Source organism: Octopus sinensis, linkage group LG17 (assembly GCF_006345805.1).
Source record: "Octopus sinensis linkage group LG17, ASM634580v1, whole genome shotgun sequence".
In the NCBI taxonomy this organism is placed as follows: Eukaryota; Metazoa; Mollusca; class Cephalopoda; order Octopoda; family Octopodidae; genus Octopus; species Octopus sinensis.
The window spans coordinates 42,141,234-42,167,580 of NC_043013.1; the positions used below are offsets into that span (position 1 = coordinate 42,141,234).

General features: G+C 38.3%; 1 protein-coding gene across 1 annotated transcript in view; it reads left to right on the plus strand.

Moving 5' to 3' along the window:
- The window catches only part of LOC115220895 (xylosyltransferase 2-like), a 319,961-nt gene that overhangs the window by 169,153 nt on the left and 124,461 nt on the right, over nucleotides 1-26,347 (plus strand). Inside the window, exon 2 of the mRNA XM_029791092.2 lies at nucleotides 1,834-2,092. Within this exon, the coding sequence (XP_029646952.1) occupies nucleotides 1,834-2,092 (259 nt within the window). The remainder of the gene's footprint in view (nucleotides 1-1,833; nucleotides 2,093-26,347) is intronic.

Below are 26,347 nucleotides of genomic sequence, written 5' to 3' on the forward strand. Positions count from 1 at the left end.
CTGCTGGCATGTAACTGTGCCAGTTCCAGCATTCGATCCTCAGAAGAGCAGAGATTGGTAAAAAAAAAAAAAAAAAAAAAGCCAAACTTGTATCATCAATTTGGTTTCCATGCCTCTGTCTTTAGCTATCTGACATTGACAAGTCTCTTAACTCCTTGGAGGTCATTGGGACACTGCAGCCATACAGCATAGGGAGGGTGAGAGAGCCTGGTGGAACCGATCCCTCTCCAGACTAAACTCATTTTTGCCAACTGAGGGAACTGGAGCAACATGAAGTGTTTTGCTCAGGAAAACAATACATTGCTCAATCCAGGAATCGAAACCACAATCTTACAATCGTGAGTCCAACACACTAACCACTAGGCCATATGCCTCCACTTAGCTACGCTCCTCCATCTTTAGCTATTTATCTTCTATCTTTTACTTGTTTCAGTGATTAGATTATGGCTATGCTGGGGCACTGCCTTGTCATAGTTATGAATGTTGGGTAATGACTGATGTGATTGTAATCTATCAGTCATAGCAACAATGAACCTGAACTTAGCTACAAACCCTGAGGGTCTCCCTAAAAGGTCTACTAAAACCTAATCAAACCACATCAGATATTTTCCTACGCAATCCTTGCAAATGGTGAATTCTAAAAAAAAAGGCTGAAAAAAATGGCATATCTTATCTATAAAGTGAAACATTGAGTAGATGAGTTGATACCAAGACCTACAGGCCACTCTATCTATCTATCTATCTGTCTGTCTGTCTGTCTGTCTGTCTCTCTGTCTCTCTATCTCTCTCTCTGTCTGTCTGTCTGTTTGTCTGTCTATCTATCTGTCTCTCTATCTGCCTCTCTATTTATCCATCTGTCTCTCTATCTGTCTGTCTATCTATCTTATCTGTCACTCTATCTATCTATCTGTATATTCTGAGTCCAATGTGACTGCAAATATCTTCTACTGTAACTTCCAAGGGATCTCTTCTTTGTGAGTGGAGTTTAGAGGAGGGAGAAAACCACAGAAGCCTGTTGTATGTCTCTGTAGATGTGTCTATGTAGACTTGTGTAACAAAATATGGTACAAGTTACGTTCTTTTACATAAAGATAACTTGATTATTTGATAAACAGATATCGATAAAGTAAGTACCAGACTTAAATATGTGCTGGAATCAATGGAATCAACTAAATTTCTCAAAGACAGTACTTCAGTGTAGCTGAAGACCATCTGTCCATCCATTTTTGTTGCCCACTGTTTCTGGGAGTGTCCCAGGTACTTCCTCAATAGAGTTTTGTTAGAAGCAACCATCATTACACTTTCCGTCTGGATTCTGAAGTATGACCAACTGGGACTATGGCTATAACCTAACTATTTTCACCTACCCCAAGATCTCCTATTGGTTACCTCAGCTTCAAGAATTGATCTTGTAATTCTTTCTTGCAACATTCTAATCACATGTCCATAGTATCAGAGCTGTGACCTTTCAGTGCAGGAAGGTACCAGCATGAACTACAACTGTAATTGTTAACAAGAATATTGTTTGTGTAAATATATGTATATATATATATATGTGTGTATGTACATACAATACGAAGGGGTGCTGAAAAGTTCCTGGCTTTGGGTAAAAGAAAATACAGGAGGATCAGTTAATTATTCCCCTCTCACATTCACACATTTATTGCAGTGGTCCTTCAGTTTTTCTAAGCCCTGTAACAGAGCTCAGAGGATTGGGCCTCCAACCAGACCATTCACGATATCCTTAAAGCCAGGAACTTTTCAGTACCCATCATATATATATATTATACATAGATATTTCATTTTTTTTTTCTTTTTCTCTTTTGCCAACAGAGGCCAAATGTACTTACACGCAATGTCTTGGAGAACGAGAAAGGTCCTCCTAACGGTAAAATAGTTGCCCAACCAAAGCCTGTGATAGACCCGCCAGCTAACTTCACGCCAAAATGTGAAATCAAAACCAAAGACACTTGGTCAGCTCTGAATCGAGCCAAGACCATTCTATGTAAACAGGAAATATCAAATGTCGCTTGCCTTGACAAGGAAGGAAAGCTTTACCCTAAGAGTCTTCCACGATACTGTCCTTACAAAGGTAAGTTTTGCAAGATTTTTGTTGTTTTTATTCATTATTATTTTTCTTATTAACAGTACTTTACAAAGATATTTCTGTAAGTGTGTGTGTCTGGATTTATGTATCTTTGTGTAAATAAATACACAATGTAAATCTGTGACTGTATACATGTATGAATGAACTAGCTTAAAAGCCGCACTCCATGCACACTTTTAACCCTTTTGATACCAACCCACCTGAAACCGCTTCTGGTTCACTAGTACAAATGTCTTGTTTTCAAAAGTTCTGAATTAAAATCTTCCACCAAACCTTAGTCATAATTTATGTTCCTGACACTAGCTTAATGACAACTAAATTATTTTACTAAATTCTTTGTTATAATTTAAAATTGATTGAAAGAAACACAGAGTATCTCAACAGAAATATGGTAACAAAAAGGGTTAAACTTGCTCCTGCAGAGGCCTAATTGGGCCTGCACCCCAAAACCAAAGAGAGCAATAATAATGATAAAGCATTTATTGGTACCCTACCAATATGGTATTACTCTAAATTCAGATTAAATGAAAAATTTGTAAGTTCACAAATTTTTGGAGTTCATCATCATCATCATCATTTAACGTCCGCTTTCCATGCTGGCATGGGTTGGACGGTTCAACTGGGGTCTGGGAAGCCAGAAGGCTGCACCAGGCCCAGTCTGAACTGGCAGTGTTTCTACAGCTGGATGCCCTTCCTAACGCCAACCACTCCGTGAGTGTAGTGGATGCTTTTTACGTGCCACCGGCACAGGTGCCAGACGAGGCTGGCAAACGGCCACGATCGGATGGTGGTTTTTATGTGCCACCAGCACGGAGGCCAGTCAGCGCCGCTGGCTACGGCCATGTTCGGAGCCAGCGCCGTCTGACTGGCCTCCGTGCCAGTGACACGTAAAAAGCACCATCCGACCATTGAGTTTTCATCTGTTAACGTATAACAAATCCTCATCCAGACTTGATCCCAATGCTGGATGTTTGAGAACCAAATAAAGGGCAGATTTTCAATCTTGGGATCATTCTGTTTCCAAAAAGGTATCATGTGTCTATGTAGACTGAAACACAGGAGTCCCAGGCAGACAGACAAACAGAATTTCATATTTATTATTATAGATAGGTGCAGGAGTGGCTGTGTGGTAAGTAGCTTGCTTACCAACCACATGGTTCCAGGTTCAGTCCCACTGCATGGCACTTTGGGTAAGTGTCTTCTACTATAGCCTCGGATCAACCAAAGCCTTGTGAGTGGATTTGGTAGACGGAAACTGAAAGTGGCCCGTTGTATATATATATATATATATATGTGTGTGTGTGTGTGTGTATATATGTTTGTGTGTCTGTGTTTGTTCCCCCAACATCGCTTGACAACCAATGCTGATGTGTTTACGTCTCTGTAACTTAGCGGTTCGGCAAAAGTGACCGATAGAATAAGTACTAGGCTTACAAAGAATAAGTCCTGGGATCGATTTGCTCAACTAAAAAGGTGGTGCTCCAGCATGGCCGCAGTCAAAATGACTGAAACCAGTAAAAGAAAAAAAGAAAAGAAAAAATATATAATGTTTACATGTGAATGCACACTCGTTTGTGTGTGAGTGAGAGAGAAAGCAACTATTTATTTTACACTTTCATCTCTTAAAGGGATGAAAGTGTGAAACATAGTTTTTACTGGTAGCAGATTGCCATCAACTAAACCAGCAATACCACCAAATTTGCTTAGTGAAGTGGGTGATTTTTTGGACACGCTTCAGGTTAAAAAACAAAACTTGTCAAAAGGTAGAGGAACCCTGGAGAGAGACAACAGCTATCCAATGTATCCAAGAGTAGATGGTGGCTCACCAGCCACAGTGAAGACAATCCATCTAAGAGAAGGAAATCTCTGAAATAAAAACCATTTTGTGAAGACTTGCAGCCAGCTGATATTATTTTGTCCTGAAAAAAATATGATGTGAAGATGTTTTAGTTTTTGTCTACAGATGACTGATAATAATGTGTGTGTGTGTGTGTGTGTGTTTTACTGAGGGATTTGAAACTACAATTCTAAGCAGTAACTCTGATTAGTTCTATGTCAGTGGAGAATTATTGGACTCTGAGAATTAAGGAATTAGATATTTATATTCAGGAGGCTCATTGTGTGTGTGTGTGTGTGTGTGTGGAGAGGGAGAGTAAGAAGAAGGGGATGGAGAGGAAGAGGAGAGGAAGTGAGAGTTTCTATAGACGGATGTGGTAGAATTTACTTTATAATTGGCAAGAGAATAATGTTGAAAAGGGAATGTTTAGCAGGTGGTTTTTTTTTTTTCCTTTTCTTTATAGAAACAAATACTTGAAAAATAACTTTAAAAATGGTGTGTGATGCATAGAAACATACATACATAAATACATACATACATATATACATACGTACGTACGTACATTGCTGGTCAATTCAAAAGAGGCCGACAGTTTAAGAATAATTGTAAAAAGAGGAAAGATAATTTTTAAAATATATGAGACTATAGATAAAAATAATGGAGACAGAAATAGAATTAAGGTCTCTTAAAAACATTGTTTGACTGAAGAGCTATGTTTTTTTAGGTAAAGTTGTATCAATGGCTGATAGCTGCTGCTAGAATGAAGGGGCGGGGTACATCTAGTCAGTAATAAGGTGGCATAGCGATATATATAGAAATGCATAGAGTAGTCTATAAACACAATCATATACATACATGTTGTTACTAATATATATATATATATTACAGAGATGTACTTGCATAGCAAGTGACCTGATCTGTGATCGTGTGCTGGAACGAAAACAATTGCAGCGTGGGAGGTGTTTATAAGCCATTTAGGAAACACACAAAAACAGTTAGATTCACTTCAACATTATTTTCGTCATTTTGAGACCGTGACCTGTTCACTGACAAAATTCTGTGCTGCATCACGGAATTTTGTCAGGGAACAGGTTGCGGTCTCAAAGCGACGAAAATATTTTGGCAAATTAAATTTAAATGTTGAAGTGAATCTGTTTTTGTGTGTTTCTTAAATGGGTTATAAACACTTTCCACACTGCAATTGTTTTATATATATATATTTCAACATTTCATCCTGATGATACAGTTTAGCCATTGTTTAATTAACTAGTCATGTATAATATGTATAATGATTATGTAGTAATATAAATGATGATATTTTAACCTGTCCAGTGAAACAGCTGTAGGAATCATCTGTTAAATATCTACTTTGCTTCTTTTTATTATTCCAAAACTGTATATATATATATATATATATATATATATATATATATATACCAAGGATGTGCTGCCTAGGTAGGCAAGGTAGGCAGTGCCTACTTTGAATAAAATAGATTGATAGCAGCATTTTCCTTTTATGGCAAAATATGCACCTAATTCAATAAAATTATGAAGGTTACTCTGATTACTATGCATAAAATGCAAAATATATATTTTTTTTTGTAGATTAGGTTGGCTAATTCGTGCCTGCTTTGCAATCTCAGTATTTAAACTATGCACAACACAGCTGCAGTTCACATGTTGCATACACTTCTACAACACCATTTTCTTTATGTGCTATAATGGCAGAAGTAGATCTGCCTTCAACCCCAGTCGCATGCCTGTGTTTCGCTTATTTTTTGTGTGTTTTACTACATAAAGGTCACCAGCTGCCAACCCTGAGTAATTACATTATATATCATGTGTGGGTAGGCACAGGAGTGGTTGTGTGGTGAGAAGCTTGCTTCACAACCCCATGGTTCCAAGTTCAGTCCCAGTGCATGGCACCTTGGACAAGTGTTTTTTAAAGCCTTGTGAGTGGATTTGGTAGATGGAAACTGAAAGAAGCCTGTCATATATACATATATATTTTTTACTTAAAAGGCAACCCACAACATGTGCTCTCTCTCTCTCATTCATCTACCAGCTATATAATCCCGTGCACAGATAAGTTTGAATGCCTATTTCCACTCCTAGACTGATCATACATGTTTCTCTATCTATCTAACTATTTTATCTGATTTCTATCTATTTTGTCTGATTTGTTCATTTCTCCTCTCGTCTATGATCGACCTTCGTGTACGCCATCTTGAAACCTTTTTCCTTTAATACACTTCCGCCTTCTCCAAAAATCCCTCTTCCGGACAACTTTTTACTTAAAAGGCAACCCACAACATGTGCTCTCTCTCTCTCATTCATCTACCAGCTATATAATCGACCTAGATCGACCTTCGTGTATCGCAGTGCAAACCACCACCATTACCGGATATCTCTATTTTTGCTCCATCTATACTGGATGTCGCTTCTCCCACCACCATTATAGGTGTCTACTCTTCGAACCCCCCTCTTCAATACGCTATTTCACCATGCATTACCCCTCTCTTGATATCCTACGTTCTACTTGCCTACAACCTGTCATCATTTCTCTGAACCACCCCTCCCCACTGGTGCTCCCCTATATTCCTGCCCCCCCCCCCTAAAAAGCACCATCCGAACGTGGCCGATGCCAGACCCCTCTGGCACCTGTGCAGGTGGCACGTAAAAAGCACCCACTACACTCGCGGAGTGGTTGGCGTTAGGAAGGGCATCCAGCTGTAGAAACACTGCCAGACCAGACTGGAGCCTGGGGCAGTCCCTAGCTCCCCAGACCCCAGTCGAAACCGTCCAACCCGTGCTAGCGCGGAAAACGGACGTTAAACGATGATGATGATGATGATGATATATATGTATGTAAATATGTGTATGTATATGTTTGTGTGTCTGTGTTTGTCCCCACCAACATTGTTTGAGAACCAATGCTGGTGTGTTTACATCCCCGTAACTTAGCAGTTCGGCAAAAGAAACCAATAGAATAAGTACTAAGGCTTAGAAAGAATGAGTCCTGGGGTTAATTTGCTTGACTAAAGGCAGTGCTCCAGTATGGCTGAAGTCAAATGACTGAAGCAAGTAAAAGAATAAAAGAATAAAAGAATAAAAGAATGTATGTATGTAACCAAATCAGTTATAGTTCCATTCAAGCTGAGTAGTCATGGTCCCATAGAGAACTGGAAATAAAGGATAGCGATTGTATGATAGTGATGCTTGCTAAGAGCTATTACGTATTGATAAGACAATGGAACGCAAGTATACACACACATACCCATGCACACACATATATATATGTGTGTGTGCATATCTATATATATATATTTTTTATTTATTTATGCGCCCTTTTCAAGCCCAGCCAGGCTCATAAGTCCGGTTTCCTGGTTTCTGTGGCATATTTGTTCCCCCGAGCTGGACATGACGCCAGTACATTCACAGCGTTACTCAAGACACAGGAAGAGAGAGTGAGAGAAAGTTGGGGCAAAAGCGTACAACAGGAGTCGTCACCACCACCACCACCCCCTGCCGGAGCCTCGTGGAGCTTTTAGGTGTTTTCGCTCAATAAACACACACAACACCCGGGCTGGGAATTGAAACCGCGAGTCCGCTGCCCTAACCACTGGGCCATTGCGCCTCCATATATATATATATAGAGCGCAATGGCCTAGTGGTTAGGGCAGCGGACTCGCGGTCGCAGGAGGATCGCGGTTCGATCTCAGACCGGGCGTTGTGTGTGTTTATTGAGCGAAAAAAACACCTAAAAGCTCTACGAGGCTCCGGCAGGGGGTGGTGATCCCTGCTGTACTCTTTCACCACAATGGCGGTGCCCCAGCATGGCCACAGCTCAAGAGCTGAAACTGGAAAAACAAAAACAACAAACAAAACAAATATATATATACCCCAGCTGTTTCCTCTTGCAACACTTCTATTTAATCCATTATTACGATCAATATGTATCCATAGTTACTGTTGTATGTTAATCAATCAAAATACACGTTAAAATTGAGAATTATGGAAATGTTATTTGCTGAATTATTGTATAACAATTCAGGAAAAATGGAAATCTTTTGTTCGTATTTATTCTCGTTTTCACATGTGTCAGTTGCTAATAGGAATTACAAAGATTTACATGTCAATGTAACATGTAAGTCTTTGTGTATCGTTTTGGAAAATGAAACGCGGGTAATGGAGAATAAATAATACCAAAAATTCTCATTATCGGGCTTCTTTCAGTTTCCATTTACCACATCCACTCACAAGGTTTTGGTTTGACCTAGGGTTGCAGTAGAAAGCACTTGCCAACATGCCACACAGTGGGACTGAACCTGGAACCATGTGGTTGAGACACTTACTTCATAACCACATAGCTGTGCCTATCATCATCATCATCATCATATATATATATATATATTATATATATATATATATTTCTTTTATACTTTTACTTGTTTCAGTCATTTGATTGCGGCCATGCTGGAGTACCACCTTTAGTCAAGCAAATCGACCCCAGCACTTATTCTTTGTAATCCTAGTACTTATTCTATCGGTCTTTTTTCCCGAACCGTTATGGGGGACGTAAACACACTACCATTGGTTGTCAAGCGATATTGGGCGGGGGACACACACAGATACACAAACATATACACACACACATACATATATATATACACATATATACAACGGGCTTCTTTCAGTTTCCGTCTACCAAATCTACTCACAAGGCTTTGGTCGGCCCGAGGCTATAGTAGAATATACTCACCCAAGGTGCCACACAGTGGGAATGAACACAGAACCATGTTGTTGGTAAGCAAGCTGCTTACCACACAGCCACTCCTGCACCTATATACATATATATATATAAAAATTTATTGTATATATAGCTGGGTCCATCATGATAATTTTTACATATTGTTTTACTCATTGCAACATATTGATATATTTCCGCCAATGTAGATATACGTATATTACCACACAGCCAACAATCTGATGCACTCGATATGTTCAATATTCATTAACTTCGGCTTTCTTGCCTCCATTATATTGATACAGTGTTATCAAATTTCAATTTTCTCACAACCTAATTCAATGAGAAGATCATATCAATGTTTTCTTAATATATTTTAATGTTTTCTTAACATATTGCTGTTACACACTACACTCAAGCTACATTACTGATATAAAACTTTCTTGCTTTGAAGTACTATAAAAACTTTATATATTTTAAAACCACTTTGAATATATATATGTAAAATATATGTTTTATTATTTTATCATTGTTATCATAATCATTATTAATATTTTTTTTGTTGTTGTAAATTTTGGTTATAAACTTATCCTTTAGAGCTGGTCTTGTGGGGGTGTTTTTTTTTTTTTAAACTTATGTAGTTTGATCTTAGTTTTGTGTCATGTGATGAATGCTTCTTACGTACGTAATGGATATGACATGTTTTTATCTACCGTTTTTAATTTTTACTTACGCTCTGTAGAAATTGCTTATAACCTAATCAGAGGTGGATATTTACCAGTTACCTTTCACATATATCAACATATTTACATACTTGTGTGTGTGTGTGTTTGTGTGTGTTAATAAAGATTGCTTCTAACCTAATCACGTTTGGATATTCAACTTTAACATGTAGGCATAGGAGTGGCTGTGCGGTAAGTAGATTGCTTATGAACCACATGGTTCCAGGTACAGTCCCACTGCATGGCACCTTCGGCAAGTGTCTTCTACTATAGCCTCGGGCCAACCAAAGACCAAAGCCTTGTGTGTGGATTCGGTAGACGGAAACTGAAAGAAGTCCGTCGTATATATGTGTATAGATGTGTATGTGTGTGTGTGTGTGTGTGTGTGTGTGTGTCTGTCCCCCAACATCGCTTGACAACTGGTGCTTGTGTGTTTATGTCCCCGTAACTTAACGGTTCAGCAAAAGAGTCCGATAGAATCACTACTAGGCTTACAAAGAATAAGACCTGGGGTCGATTTGCTCGACTAAAAGCCGGTGCTCCAACATGGCCACAGTCAAATGACTGAAACAAGTAAAAGAGTAATATATATATATGTGTGTGTGTGTGTATCTGTTGTACCAGAGCTATGACCTCTCAATGCAGAGAAGCAGAGGCTTGACCTGGAGAGACTCCCTCATCTCTGAGCTATACATCCAATCAAGTAGCATTACACCAGAGTTCCTTTGAACGGAGCCTGTTTTGGCCACATGTATTCATGATCACACTCCCTCAGTCATTACCCAACATTGATGGGGCAGGGGGTGCGATGATAGGCATGTAAACCTAACTGAAGATAACAAGTTTGGCTCTTTTTAATAACTTCTCTTCTGAAGATCAAATGCTGCTGCTGGCTCATCTCTGTGCCAGCACCTGCAATTCTGCCATCTGATTCAGCTTCCTTTTATAAAAAAAAAGATGATAGCATGGAATATATAAATTAGCTGAAAATAGGCCTTAATGATATAAAACAGATAGGAGCATGAAATATAGCTTAAAGCACCTGTAAACATAAAATGCTATATAAAACAGATGGTAACTTGAAACATAGAAAAGATGAAAATGGGCCTTAATGATAGAAAACATTTACAAGCATGAAATATGGCTTAATCCTCTAGTATTTAAGCCAGCCATATCCAGCCCAGATATTCTACTGGTTAAATAATAATAATAATAATAATAATAATAATAATAATAATAATGAAATTATTGTATACAGTGTTCAGGTGCACCACAACTTGTCAAAAGTGTGTATAAAGCATATGCAGTAATGTACAAATGTCTGGGAAGTGAACAGTGTATGAGTCAGATACATGCTTGCATGTGTATGGAGGGGAGAAAATCAGGTGTAGTGTTAACAAATCTCAGGAAGCTTGGAAGTTTTGAAGGATGCAGTGCTCTGACAACTAACAACTGATGCCGGAAGTTTGTTCCATACTTCAGCAACTCTTAGCGTGAAGAAATGTTCAAGTTGACCAGATTTATGTTCGAGTTGACCAGATTTGGCTTCTCACACCTACCCTACAATGTCCTTCTAAAAGTAAACAACCACTTCATCAAAATCTTGGAGTGACAATATAATGCATGATTAATTTGAAGCAATTTTTAATTTACAAGCATTACATTTGACAGAGTAATTTGAATGCTTAATCGTTAAAGCAGGTGTTAGCTTGAAATGTTATAAAAAACAGATGATAACATGAAATATGTTAGAGAACAAATGCTAGCATGAAATTTGTTGTAAAACAAATGTCGACATGGAATATATGCTATAAATCCTAAAACATGTGCTAGTGAGTAATTAGGTAATGATATGAAACTTGATATAATCAAATGAAATGATATTTAAAGTATGTAATAATATAAAACACGAGATAATAGTAATGATAGCATCAGATGATCAGTAGTAAAGAAAAATCTCACCACTTAGAATATCAGGATGTAAACATTACTTGGTGATGGCGGCGGTGGAGGTGATGGTGATGGTGGTCAGGCACATGGGGTAAAATGCTTGATGGAATTTTGCCCATCTTTGTGTTCTGAGTTCAGATGTCCCCAAGGTGAACTTTGCCTTTTGTCCTTTTGGGGCGTCGATAAAATGGGTACCAGTCAGGTGGTGGTAGTCAGTGTAATCGACTTCCCCATCCCACTCAAAAACTGCTGGCCTTGTGCCAAAATTTGAAACCATTATTATACTGTTATTATTATTATTATCATTATTATTATTATTATTGAGTGAGAGAGCAATGCATGCCATCATATTATTATTATTATTATTATTATTATTATTTTTATTATTATTATTATTATTATTATTATTATTATTCAAGGTGGCGAGCTGGCAGAATCGTTAGCATGCCGGTCGAAATGCTTAGTGGTATTTTGTCTGCCACTACATTCTGAGCTCAAATTCTGCCATGATCAACTTTGCTTTTCATCCTTTTGGGGTCGATAAATTAAGTTGAGTACGGGAGTCAATGTAATCATCTAGTCCTCTTCCCCAAAATTTCAGTTCTTGTGCCTTTAGTAGAAAGTATTATTATTATCTTTCTTTTTCTCTTCCCCCTCCTCTTCACCTTTCTTTCTTCTTCTTCTTAGGCTTCCTCCAATTATCTTTATCTTCTTTTTCTTCTTTTCCTCTTTTGCCTTCTTCCAATTCTCCTTCCATCTTCTTCTTCTTATTATTATTATCTTATCATTATTATTCCACTTTACAAGTTTACAAATTATTCACAAAAAGATGGGGAGGGGAGAAGTAAGAACTACCTCTAAGACATTGAATTCAACTAGATGTAATATAACAAAAATATATTGGAATTAAAATGATTTAAAAAAAAAAATAGACAAGTTTTCTTTCCTCTTGTTGTTGTTGTTCTTCTTCTTCTTCTTGGTCTTGTTGTTGTTGCAGCTGTCATCATCATCCTTGTTGTTGATTAGAACCCAACTATGAAGGTCACATGGTTATGTCTGTTGTCTAGGCAACCAAATAATCAGGCTCAATGTTGTTATATTTGGCGTTGTTGTTGTTGTTTTTAATTATAAAGACAATAACATGAAATAAAAATTAATTAAAATATATAAATTATGTTTTCTTTTTACTCCATTTCTTAAATTTTTTTTTTGTTTTCGTTGATTCTTGAAATTTTTGTTTTGATGTGTGTGTGTGTGTATATATATATATATATATATTGTGATTTTGGTTTGGTAGTTTATTTTAATATTTTTCATTTATTTCTCTAATATTTAATTTTGCCGTTTCCTTATAAACACTTGAGATTTTCGACACATTTTTTCTTCATTAAAATTACCAAAATAGTTATGAAGCAGCTGGCCTTAACAATACCATCAACAGTTCAAATCCTACCGCCACCGGCTAATCTAGGATCCACTTTACACAGGGTCAACAGGTACCCTGATGATGATGTTGTTTAGCACAACCCCTACTTCTAAGTTAGCCATGATCGAGACAGTGTATAATCAAAGGATGGGCCCCTTATCCATATATCGTGGCACTTTGTCAGTTACAACAACGAGGGTTCCAGTTGATCCAATCAACGGAACAGCCTGCTTGTGAAATTAACATGCAGGTGGCTGAGCACTCCACAGACACATGTACCCTTCACGTAGTTCTCAGGGAGATTCAGCGTGACACAGAGTGTGACAAGGCTGGCTCTTTGAAATACAGGTACAACAGAAACAGGAAGAAAGAATAAGAGAAAGTTGTGGTGATAGAGTACAGCAGGGTTCACCACTACCCCCTGCCAGAGCTTTGTGGAGCTTTAGGTATTTTTGCTCAATAAACAGTCACAACACCCAGGCTGGGAATCGAAACCACAATCCTACAACCATGAGTCCGTTTTCCTAACCACTGGGCCATTGTGCCTCCACATTTATATAATTCATATATAAGCATGGCTGTATAGGTACATGAAGGTGTGAGGCCTAGTGGGTAGGATGTTTCACTCATGATCACTAGATCATGGGTTCAATTTCCTGACTGGGTGGCACTTTGTGTTCCTGAGCAAAACCCTTCATTTCACATTGCTCCATTCCTCCTTCAGTCAGAGGGGAATGTTGGCCTGCTTGCCTAGCCAGTGAGGTGGTGCCATTTAAAGGCGAAAACAATGCAAGAGTGCATTGTGACCAGCGATGTGTAACAACTTATGATAGCCAGGTCGGTCACATGATTGCATGATATAGGTGCAGGCATTGTTGTGTGGTTAAGAAGCTCGTTTTGTGACCACATGGTTTCAGGTTCAGTCCTACTGCGAAGCACAAGCCAGGTGTCTTCTGCTCTAGCCCCTGACCAATTAATTCTTTGTGAGAGAATGTGATGGATGGAAATTGTGGAAGCCTATGATATATATGTATATATATATATAGAATTGCTAAAGTGACCAAGGGTACTAGCCAGCACCAGCATTGCTAGAAAAAAGAGTCAAAACAACTCTTAATCACAAGAATGCACTTATTTTATGACTGACAAGTCATAAGTTAAGTGCATTCTCATGGCTAAGAGTTATTTTGACTCTTGTTTCTAGCAATGCTGATGCTGGCTAGTACCCTTGGTCACTTTAGTGACATTTATAGTTCTGCCCTTTGGTTGTAAATTACAAATAAGCCACCTCTCTCTCTCTATATATATATATATATATTTTGATATCCAGAAGATATAAACATATATATATATATACACACACACACACACACACACACAAACACACATGGATGTGTGTTTGGGTTTTGTCCCGCCCACTCACTACTTGATAACTGGTGTTGGTTTGTTTAGGTCCCTGTAACTTAGCAGTTAGGCAAAAGAATAAGCACCAGACTTAAAAATTAAGTGCTGGGGGTCAATTTGTCCAACTAAAGCCTTCAAAGTGCCCCTCAAAAAACTTGGCCAAATTTCAATGAATGAAACAAGTAAAAGATGAAAGATATATGGCCGATGCCAGACCCCTCTGGCACCTGTGCAGGTGGCACGTAAAAAGCACCCACTACACTCGCGGAGTGGTTGGCGTTAGGAAGGGCATCCAGCTGTAGAAAGACTGCCAGACTAGACTGGAGCCTGGGGCAGTCCCGAGCTCCCCAGACCCCGGTCGAAACCGTCCAACCCGTGCTAGCGCGGAAAACGGACGTTAAACGATGATGATGATGATGATGATGATGATATAAACACACACACACACACACATACACACACACACACACACATATATATATAGGCACCATGGCAACAAAGTACAGCTCACCATTGCTGCTTTGTTTAGTGTTCAAATCAGTCCTGACTGAGCAGACTGCACTCAAAGGTGTTCCATCTGTGACCATCACGTCATTCTTTCTCTCTCTCTCTTTTGTTTCTTTATCCTCCTTTATCCGGCGTCACCGGGTCATAGTGCTAGTGCATGCATATACAGCTGCATGCATGCACACATACACACTAGTACTGTCCAAATCTCCAACCATTCACATACAGCTTGCTGGCATTCAATTGGCGTATCAAGTTTCAGGCATTTTGATTGGGTGTTGGATAGAAAATTCACAAAAAAGTCACTTCTATTGATTTTTTAATGGCTTTGTGGGGTGACTGGGGAAATGTAAAGATGTGCATGACCACCCTTGGACGGTTTTGAATGACCATAGAAAGTGCAAGCCCTCTAACTGAAAAGTTGTGGATTTGTATAAAGGACACACACACAGACATTTTGCCGTTTATATATGTAGAGATATATATGAGTGAATCGCTGTCTAATGTGTTCTTCCATTTCTTTTAATTCAGTATATTATAATTTGAAGGTGTTTCAACTGCTATTACCAGCAGAGTGAATGACTACATAGAGGCTCCCATCCATTAGTGTCTCACTCACCTCACAGTGAGTCAGTCCTCAATCAAAGTTACTGCCATCTTAGACAGGTCCAGTTTGACGCTGCATCTCTCTCACACTCTCCATCATATATTTATTTCCAATTCTGGCACAAGGCCAGCAATTTCAGGGAACCACCCCAGCATTCAACAGCTGCTTATTTTTTATTGACTCTGAAAGGATGGAAGGCAAAGTCGACCTTGGCAGAATTTGAACACAGACCGTGAAGATCGACAAAATGCCACTAAACATTTTGCAACATGTGCTAACGATTCGGTCAGTTCACCACCTTCTTGGATATCTTTAATATTGGGTTCAAATTTTGGCCGAAGGCCAGTAAGTTCAGAAGAGAGGGGGTAGTTGATTGCATTGACCACAGTGTTCAACTCTCTCTTTTTACTCTTTTACTTGTTTCTGTTATTTGACTGTGGCCATGCTGGAGCACCACCTTTAGTTGAGCAAATTGACCCCAGGACTTATCCTTTGTAAGCCTAGTAGTTATTCTATCAGTTTCTTTTGCCGAACTGCTAAGTTACAGGGACATAAACACACCAGCATCGGTTGTCAAGCAATGTTGAGGGAACAAACACAAACACACACACACAGACACACAAACACACACACACATATATATACATATATACAACAGGCTTCTTTCATTTTCCATCTACCAAATCCTCTCACAAGCCTTTGGTCAGACTGAGGCTATAGAAGACACTTGCCCAAGGTGCCACGCTGTGGGACTGAACCCAGAACCATGTGGTTGGTAAGCAAGCTACTTACCACACTGCCACTCCTACACCTATGACTTACCCCACAGCCACTCCTACTGGTGCTTATTTTTTATCAACCCCCAAAACGATGAAAAGCAAAATCGACTTTGGCAGAATTTGAACTCAGAGCATGAAGATGGATGAAATGCCGCTAAGCATATTGCTCAATGTGTCAATGATTCTGCCAGCCCACCACCTTATTGTATACCATTATTATTGACTTCAAATTTTGGCTCAAGGCTGGTAAGTTCAAGAAAGGAGCTAGTCAATAACATGGCCCCCAGTCCTCAACTGGTACTCATTTCCATCAACCCCAAAAGAATGATCGGCAAAGTCGACCTCGGTGGAATTTGTACTCAGAACACAAAGACGGATGAAATGCTGCTAAGCATTCTACCCAGTGTGCTAACCATTCTGCCAGTTCCCTTCCTTATACTCCATCATATATTATCACCCAATTCTTCACCATCTAACCAAAGGGGAACCAGGCAACCCTGTTATGTACTTTATTAGTTTTAACATCCAGCTGGTTTCTACAGTTAGATGCTCTTCCTTGCACCAGCCACTTTACACAGTAGTGGCCTAGGTGCATTTTCTTGTGCCGCCGGTGCCCGAGGCTCTCGATATTAATTGGTAAAGATTTGTAAACAGTTTTCATGACATTGTTTGTGAGTGTTTCTTTCTATTTTCTCTTTGAGGAAATACGTCATATTTTATTGGAGTTCTTTTGTTTACAAACATATCCAATTGATATTGAATTGGCTTGTGTGTGTGTGTGTATGTGTGTGTCTGTGTCTGTGTATGTAGGCTATCTATATATGTGTGTATGCTGTTTTAAATATATGTATATATATATATATATATATATTATATATATAATATATATATATATATATAAATAATGTACATATATACATATGCGTGTGTGGTTGTATAAGTAGGTTGCCTGCCTCTATGTTTGTGTGTATGTATGTATGTTTATATATATACATATATATATATAATATATATATATATATATACACACACATATGTGCGTGTGGATGTTCTTATATGTAGATTGTCTGTGTGTGTGTGTGTGTGTGTGTGTGTGTGTGCATGCATTTTGTTAATCTTTTTTCTTTTTTTTTGGTTCTTGTATTTAATCTCATTTGTCTCCACTTGAAATATTCTTTGTCCCAGACATCATCACTTCTGGAGATTTTTCTTTTGATTTCCACTTCCTTTAATCTCTCTCTCTCTCTCTCTCTCTCTCTCTCTCTCTCTCTTCTCTCTCTCTCTCTCTTCAAGAGTCCTACTTACCTTTTGCTGCTACAACTACTACCACAACCACCACCACTACTGCCACCACCACCACCACCACCACTTCTACTACAACCACCAATACAACTACTTCAACTACCACTACTACTACTACAATTTCCGTTCTTCATCTGTTCTTTTTCTTCTGCTTTTTTTCTTCTTCATTTGCTTTTCTTCCATTTTCATCTCTTTTTCCATCATTGTTTTTGTCGTTGTCACCTTTTGTTGTTCATGCCCCTTATTATTGTTATTATTATCTTATCATCATCATCATCGTCATTGTTGTTATTATTATTAAATTCATTATTATTATTGTTATAAGGTGAGCTAGCAGAAATATAAGTACATAAGACAAAATAATTAGCAGCTCTTCATATTCTGAGTTCAAATTCTACCAAGGTTCAGTTTCTCTTCATCCTTCCAGGGGTCAGTAAAGTAGGTACCAGTTGACAACTAGGACTAGCTCCCTTCCCTTAAAATTTCAGGTTCTATGCCCTACTGTTAGACTATTCTCTGTCTCTTTTACTCTTTTACTTGTTTCAGTCATTTGACTGTGGCCATGCTGGAGCACCGACTTTAGTTGAGCAAATCGACCCCAGGACTTATTCTTTGGAACCCTAGTACTTATTCTATTGGTCTTTTCTGTTGAACTGTTAAGTTACGGGAACGTAAACACACCAGCATCGGTTGTCAAGCAATGTTGGGGGGGACAAACACAGACACAAAAACATATACACACACATACATATATATGTATATATATATTTGGGCTTCTTTTAGTTTCCATCTACCAAATCCACTCTCAAGGCTTTGGACGGCCTGAGGCTATAGTAGAAGACACTTGCCCAAGTGCCACACAGTGGGACTGAACCCGGACTGTTGCAGCTGTTTATTGTCTGAGTTCCAACCTTTCAGATGTCAACTTCACTTTTCACCATTCTGCAAGACAGCTGAATTCTTAGCATGCCAGACAAAATTTCTTAGCAGTATTTCTTCAAACGTTTGAACCTTACAAAGGTGTTGACAGAGGACTGAGATACCTAGTGCATTGTTGTACTTGAGAAGATCTGCCCACCCACAGCAGAACTGAGATCCTAAAACCAAAGTGCCATGTGGAAAGCACTGGTGCTGACGCCACCTAAAAATGCATCTGTGCATAAAAAAAGGACCCAGTACACTCTGCAGAGTAGTTGAAACTAGGAAGGGCATTTGGTCATAGAAGCCAAACCAAAACAGACTAGGGTACTTAGTGTGGCCCTTGGCCTTACCGGTTACAGTCAAGCCAGCCAACTCATGCCAGCTTGAAAAATAGACATCTGATGATGATTTCTTCCAATTTAATGTTCAGAGTTCAAATTCAACCAAGGTTGAATTTGTCTTTCATCCTTTCAACTCTGAAGAAATGTATATTCTATTTGTCTGAGTATTGTGCCTTGTTATATGAGGCAAAAGTCTTCTGCGATTGGCTGAAAATATTCCTACATTATATACAAGAACTTATTGCTTGTATTTGCCTTAATCTTTTATAACAGTTAACTATTCTGCAGTAAATCTGAAGCAGGGGTTCATTATTATACAGCCTATAATCCCACACATGATTGACTGAAGATTGCAGAAAAAAACAAATTTAAATATATTCCACAAAAAAATTTGGAATCTCTCTAAGACAGGGGATTTTTTTCTTTTGTTTTTTTTTACTCTCTTTTTGTTTTCTTTTTTACTTTGATCTATTTTCCTTAATTCTGTGAGTGACAGTTTTAGATTATAATCAGGAAGTTAGTCTATGCTTCCAGTGGGGGACAGAGATTAAAGCAGCAGAAATTTTCTGCTTGCTTTGCTTCTGTTGAAGATAGTTCCACCTGACAAATCTCATTAGGTGAGATATATTAATGTATATTAATGGTATTTAGATAACGATCTTATCCTATTGGAGACTTTTGATGTTATTAAATAGCTTGGCAACATTAAGTTGGTCGATTTTTACATTTTCACACATTGAAGAATGCTGCACGCACATACACACACACACACACACACACACTCAAACACACATACTGCTGAACATGCACACATACATGCACACACACAAAATTTTGCTAAACACATGCCCAAACACTGCACACATGCATACACATACTGCATATATATTCCAAACCTGAGTGCCAGATAGGCAAACTTCCATCAACTCACTACTCCACAATCTCCATTTCCCCTCCACGACTCCTTCCTCTCTGCTAAGCTATTCCTGTTCTTTCTTTCTTTCTTTCTCTCTCTTCCCATTTTCTCTACTACCTCCGTCTTCTGCTCTTGCACTCTTAAAACCCACCACAAATTCCATGTTGAATTATGTGCTCTCTGTCAATCACTATTACTACAACAATGGCCTCTTGTTTTGCTCCAAAACTTACTCTGTCACCTCTCTCTCTCTCATTATTACACTCTCCTCACATATGTTTCCCCTTCCAATCAATATCCCCTAATAATCATCCTCTCTCTAACATCTCTCTACTCCAACAGCCTCCTATTATCTCCACACCAAAACCAGTACAGCTTAAATATAGCTATAGGTATGTAATTTAAAGGAGATTGGGCTCCTACTTCTAGCAGTTTGAGTAGGAGATTTGGCTACTATTTCTGGCAGTTTGTGTGATAGCTCATGGGCTCCAACATTGATTACCATATCAAGACTCTCCGTTACACTCTTTTTCACAGCTGTGGCAGTGATGGGCACCTCCTGCAGCAGGTGTTACAATATTGTTTTGGTGACCCTTCATATGATATTTTAGCCTGCCTCCTGCTACATATTCTTTCTCTCACTCCCTGCTGTATTAAGCATAGTTAACTACTCTGTGTACACACATGCATATGCTTATACACACACACATATGCATAGTGCAAATTAAGATAAATACCACTTTAAATATTTAGTTCCGATATGCACTTCACCACTGCAGTTAACTCAACATCAGATGTTCCAGGTGCATTTGGATGCCTAACTGCAATAAAACATCAGAGGATGATGATTGACTTCTACACACAAATACACATTCATACATACATACATACATACATATATATATATATATATATATATATATGGGACACAAAACTCTACTTGTGAAGACCTGTTGAGGCAAGTGAGAATCAGAATCGAAATCGATCAATGGAAATTGCAGCTGAGTTACCAGTGCCGGTGGCACGTAAGAGAACCATCCGAATGTGGCCGTTGCCAGCACTGCCCCGAAAGGCCTCGTGCCGGTGGCACATAAAAAACACCATCCGTTTGTGGCCGTTGCCAGCACCGCCCCGACTGGCCTCGTGCCGGTGGCACATATAAAAGCACCATCCATTCGTGGCCGTTGCCAGCCTCACCTGGCCCCTTGCTGGTGGCACATAAAAAGCACCATCCGATTGTGGCCGTTTGCCAGACTCGTCTGGCACCTGTGCTGGTGGCATGTAAAAAGCACCCACTACACTCATGGAGTGGTTGGTATTAGGAAGGGCATCCAGCCGTAGAAACATTGCCAGATCAAGCTGGGCCTGGTGCAGCCTTCTGGCTTCCCAGACCCCAGTTGAACCGTCCAACCCATGCTAGCATGGAAAGCAGACGCTAAACGGTGATGATGATATATATATATATATATATATAAATAAATATATACTATGACCCAGCATTGCTGGGTCATAGTGCTAGTGCATGCATATACAGCTGCGTGCGTGTGCAGGAAAAACTTTAAATCGAAGGCTTACAACAGTATATACACATACTAAACCATCAATATACATATCAATATAAGTATACATCAATATAAGTATGCGTATATACTGTTGTAAAATATTTTAATTTTTAATGTATTAATTGTATTAATCGAATTATATTTCATATATAATTAATGACAATATGTATTTTGAATCCGCTCTTCGATTAAAGGTTTTTCCTCGATTTTTATAATAGGATGAATTTATATTGAATTCATTTATTTTGTGTATTTTGTTTATCGCATGCTTAAGCCCGTTATTTGAAAGGACCAATGAAACAAATTTATTTTTAAAGGTGTATCCTTTAACTAGTTTTGATCATATTGTTATTGCTGTTCTAATTTAACAAAATTGTCCAACGAACAGGAACGTGAGACTCTGAGTAACAGCTTTTGTTATATTTGTGCTGCTTTTAAATAAAGCATATTACTCTACCTCTGGTATTTGAGTACTCTTTTTTTTTCCACCTTGTTTTACATTTATGTGCTTACTCCGGTATATATATATATATGATTAAATCAGGCAGCTAGTTAGCAGAGTTTCATCAAAAAGGAAAACAATAATTGTCGTTAAATATGACTGAAGATGTTAGAATACCTGCACTGCTAGAAATAAGAGCTAAATGGCTCTGTTGCTGCTGTCAACACACATATAAATGTATACATACATGTTAGCAGTGACCGTAAATGGCCAGAAAGTGATGATCATGATGTCCCTTTATTCTATGGTTTCAGCTTTAGACCCCAAAGGGAACTGGAGCAACATGAAATGAAGTGTCTTGCTCAAGAACAGAATGCATTGCCTGGTCCAGGAATCAAACTCACAACCTTATGACTATGAGTGTAACGCCCAAAACATTAAATTATACCCCTCCATACACACAAACACACACATATATATATAGGATAAGCAAGTTAGGCAAGTTGATATACAAAAAATATTAAATACATTGAATACAAAAAAAGTACATATGTATACATATAAAAAGGTCCAACTTACACAGGATAGAAATGATAAAGGGGTTGAAGAAGAGTTTTGTATGTTCAGCAACTGTTTCTGGGGGCTTTTACATTTGAGGTGTTGGTAGAAAGGAGATTAAAGATGGATTCCATCTTTAATCTCCTTTCTGTCAACCTCAAATCTAAAATTCTTCCCTGAAGATGGAAGCTGGTATCATCCAATGATGGATTCAATTTGCAATCATTATTTTGGACCACCAAGCCCCCAGAAACAATTGTTGGACTTGTAAAACTCTTATGCAACCTCTTTAATTTCTGATGTCATTTCTGTTGTGTAAGTCAGACCCTTTTATATGTAAACATATGGACATTTTTTTGTATTAAATGTATTTAATATGTTTTCCATATAAACTTGCCTAACTTGCTTATCCTTACATTTACTCCTATACTTGCTCATGTTTAAATCTCTTGAGCACTACAAGTGTATTTTATATGTCTCTCATCTATAAACTATATATATATATATCAATCAGTCAATCACTCAATGTCTGTTTTGCATGCTAGCATGGGCTGGATGGTTTCATAAGAGCTGACAAGCCAGAGGAGTGTGTCAAGTTCTGTTGCCTATTTCAGCCTGGTTTCTAAGGCTGGATGCTCTTCCTGACATCAACCTCTTTACAGAATGTACTGGGACTTTTTTTCATGGCTCCAGCACTGCTGGGGTCACCAAGTAACTTGCAAGACAAAGACATCTCAACTGGGAGGAGGGGGAGGAGGATTGAATGAGGTGGTTTTGTGCCTGTTGATAAGAGGTTAAAAGACTTACTGAAGGATAGAGATCAATGTCCTAAATGAATGAGAGACAAGCATTCAACATATGTTGAACAGGATATGGGTTTATTATAATTTAAACTGAAACCAAGAGTTTGTGTCATGACTTGAGTTTCATGCCAGAAGATCACTATCACTGTGGTGTGAAATTCGAGTCATGAGAGAAACTCTGAGTTTCAGTTTCAATTAAAAAATACACACACGCATGCACACACACAAACACACACACACATATGCACGTACTTATATGTATTTGTGTGCATATATGTATGTGTATACACATACATATCACAGTATCAACCGGACTTATTAAATGTCATTACAAATCGCTGATCACAATGCACTTTGCATTGTTTTAGCTTTCCAATGGTGCTACACCACTAGCTAGGCAAACAGGCCAGCATTATCCCTGATTGAAAGGCTACCCAATCACAGGTTTACCCTTTACAGCTGAGCAGATTGGAGCAACATGAAATGTTTTGCTCAAAAACACAACATACCACCCAGTCCAGGAATTGAACCCATGGTCTAGCAATCATCATCATCATCATTTAGCATCTGTTTTCCATGCTAGCATGGGTTGTGAGTGTAATATCCTAACACTAGGCCATGTACTTTCACTTATACATACATATATATTTCACAATTAGCATGGATTTGATTCATCCGCAAAATAGCTTCTCCCTATAACTTTATCCTCAAATTCGTTTTCCCTGTCATACACTTCCCAATTTAGCCAATCCTATTTCCAGTCCTTTATGTTCAATGCTAGTGACAGTGTTCTTTCTCAGGTGTTTCTTGTAGTCTTTGATTGATTTTCCCACCACTCACCCTCTTGCCTTCTCCTGTCACATCTCCTCAACGCTCACCTATCTTCTCCAACAAATTGCACAAGTGCGGAATATAGTTGCATCCATTATAACACACTCTTTGTTGACCTTTCGCTGTAGAAAAATATACTTTAAAAGCAACAGACTTTAAGTCAGGAGTGGATAGAAACCTGAAGTGAAGGAGAATAAAAATAAAAAATAAAAGAAAGGAATAACATAAAAATATTTAATCAAAATCGAAGGAATTAACTTCGGAGATGAATTCACTTCTGAAATGACAATAGATATTATTACAAGAGCCAATTTCCAGTTTAAGATAGAAAAGAGCAACAAGTCCACTCTCAGAAATGTTGCTCTTTTTTTCTCTCCGAAATTACTGTTTATAATGTTCTATATAAATTATGTGTTTAAATTGAAACATATTAGAAAATAGCAATTAGTAAAATAGATAACACAAAAGATGGCAAATACATTTGTGTCCAAAAGTGGAATAAGTTTAATTAATACTATGGTTTCTTCATCATCATCATTGTCATCATCATCACCATCATCATTTTAATTCCCACTTTTCCATGCTTGTATGAGACTGGCAGAGTTTATTGAAGCAGATTTTCTACAGCCAGATGCCCTTCCTGTCGCCAGCTTCAGCCTGTTTCTAAGCAAGATGATATTTTGCCATGGCCAGACATGTTTTTACGGAATATTGGAAATGAATGACATTTGTTTACAATTATCAGGCAATGAGGACAAAGTATCACAAACATCTACACACACACACAGAGGCATCTATCAGATCCGCTCACAATGTTTTGGTCAGCTCAAGGCTTTAGTAGACAGGTGCCACAGTGTGGCACCTGACCAAGGTGTCACACTGTGGAACAGAGCCCAAGATCATTTGGTCAAATTTCTTAGCCATACCACAATGCCTGCACCTATTTATGTAAGTTCATGTAAGAAAATATTTGCTGGTAAATGATGCTGGATTTGATGTGATTGCTGTTCTATTCGTTTTTTTTGTACCATCTCAGCTCTGATGAAGTAAAAACATTCAGGAAGTTATCATTTGATTATTTGTTTGTTTATTTATTTTTCTAGTATAGTGTATCCAGTAGTGCATTATCCAATGTGTCCCTAAAATAGTAGGGTGTGTGACATGTGGGAAACTTGGCTGCTGTTTCTAACAGGTTGTTTGATCATGTATAGCAATGATTCTCTGACAAATCATGTTTTGTGGTATCATGGCCCATTCAAAGAATGAGTTGTTGACTGACATACATCCAGGCAGGGATGGCTCGTCTGGTATCTCTTAAAGAAATTTGTCTAGGGATTGTTTGAAGATAATAGGGTCTTTTCCTTCTATGATTTGTTTTGCAATAATGTTAAACAGAGCAGAGCCTGTTGGGGAAAGATAATTGTGTTGCAATTTGGTTGTGTTGTGAGCTTGAATTGTGTAGGGGGTGTATGGCATAGGGTCCCAGCCTTGCATAAGTTCTGACTTTGATGTTAAGGTTGTTTGGGCAATGCTGATGGTATATTCTTCACGTTGTGTGCAAATGATGTGGTGGTGGTGGTGGTGGTGGTGGTGGTGGCAGTGCCGGTAGCAGCAGCAACAGTGGTGATGAGAATAAAGTTTCAATGTTATAAAAGCAGTCTCAATAATCAAGATTAGTGATGCCATTTTATTTCCTAGTGATTGCCCTCTGGGCTGTCTGAACTCTTATAATGTTTTGTTTGGCATAGGGAAACCATAGGAAACACAGGGAGCAGCAATATTTTAGGTGTGGCTGTATACTAACGAAGAGAAAAAGAGGATGATGACTTTTGGCTCGCTGGACTGAAAAAGTTCTGTCTTTTGAGAAGCCTCTTAAAAGACAGGGTGGGCACAGCTGGAATACTTTTGATCGTAGGACTTCTCAGTCAGGTTTGTCCTGTGGCTAAATAACAGCTGCAGCAGCAACAACATCAACAACCAAATTCCTTTAGCTCTTAGGCACCACAATATTAGGCACCACAGAAGTTGTGTTTAGAGGTTTCTTGCTTCCACTGTTATCCAATCAGCTCTCTCTCTCTCTCTTTTTCTTTTGTTTTTCTTTAGTTTTAGGGGACACTCACATTAACACAGTGTAAAAATTACTTTCATTTATTTCAAGCTTTGCTGTTTCATCATTTTGTTCTACAACAGAATTTTGTGTGGGAGTATTGGGTCAGGGTGGGGATGGGGGTGGGGGGGATAGAATGAAATGATGAAAATTAGAGAGTAATCCTCAATGAAAAAAAAACAACAAAATACCCACCCCCACTTTTTAATTTTTTTTTATTTTAATTTTTTTTGCTATGAAGTATTATGCAAATGTAACGAACATGCAATGTTGACGTAGGAACTGCATTAGTAAAAGCATGGTAGTCAGGATCTGTACAATAGTACATCACTTAGAGCAAGATGAAGATGAGGAGGAGAAAGTGTCGGGGAAGGAAATTGTAAAAAGGAAAACGCTATTATAAAACAACAAAGGATAGGAAAAGTTTGTATTCTGGAAATATTATTCACCTATTCAACATCTGTGCTGTATTACAGCT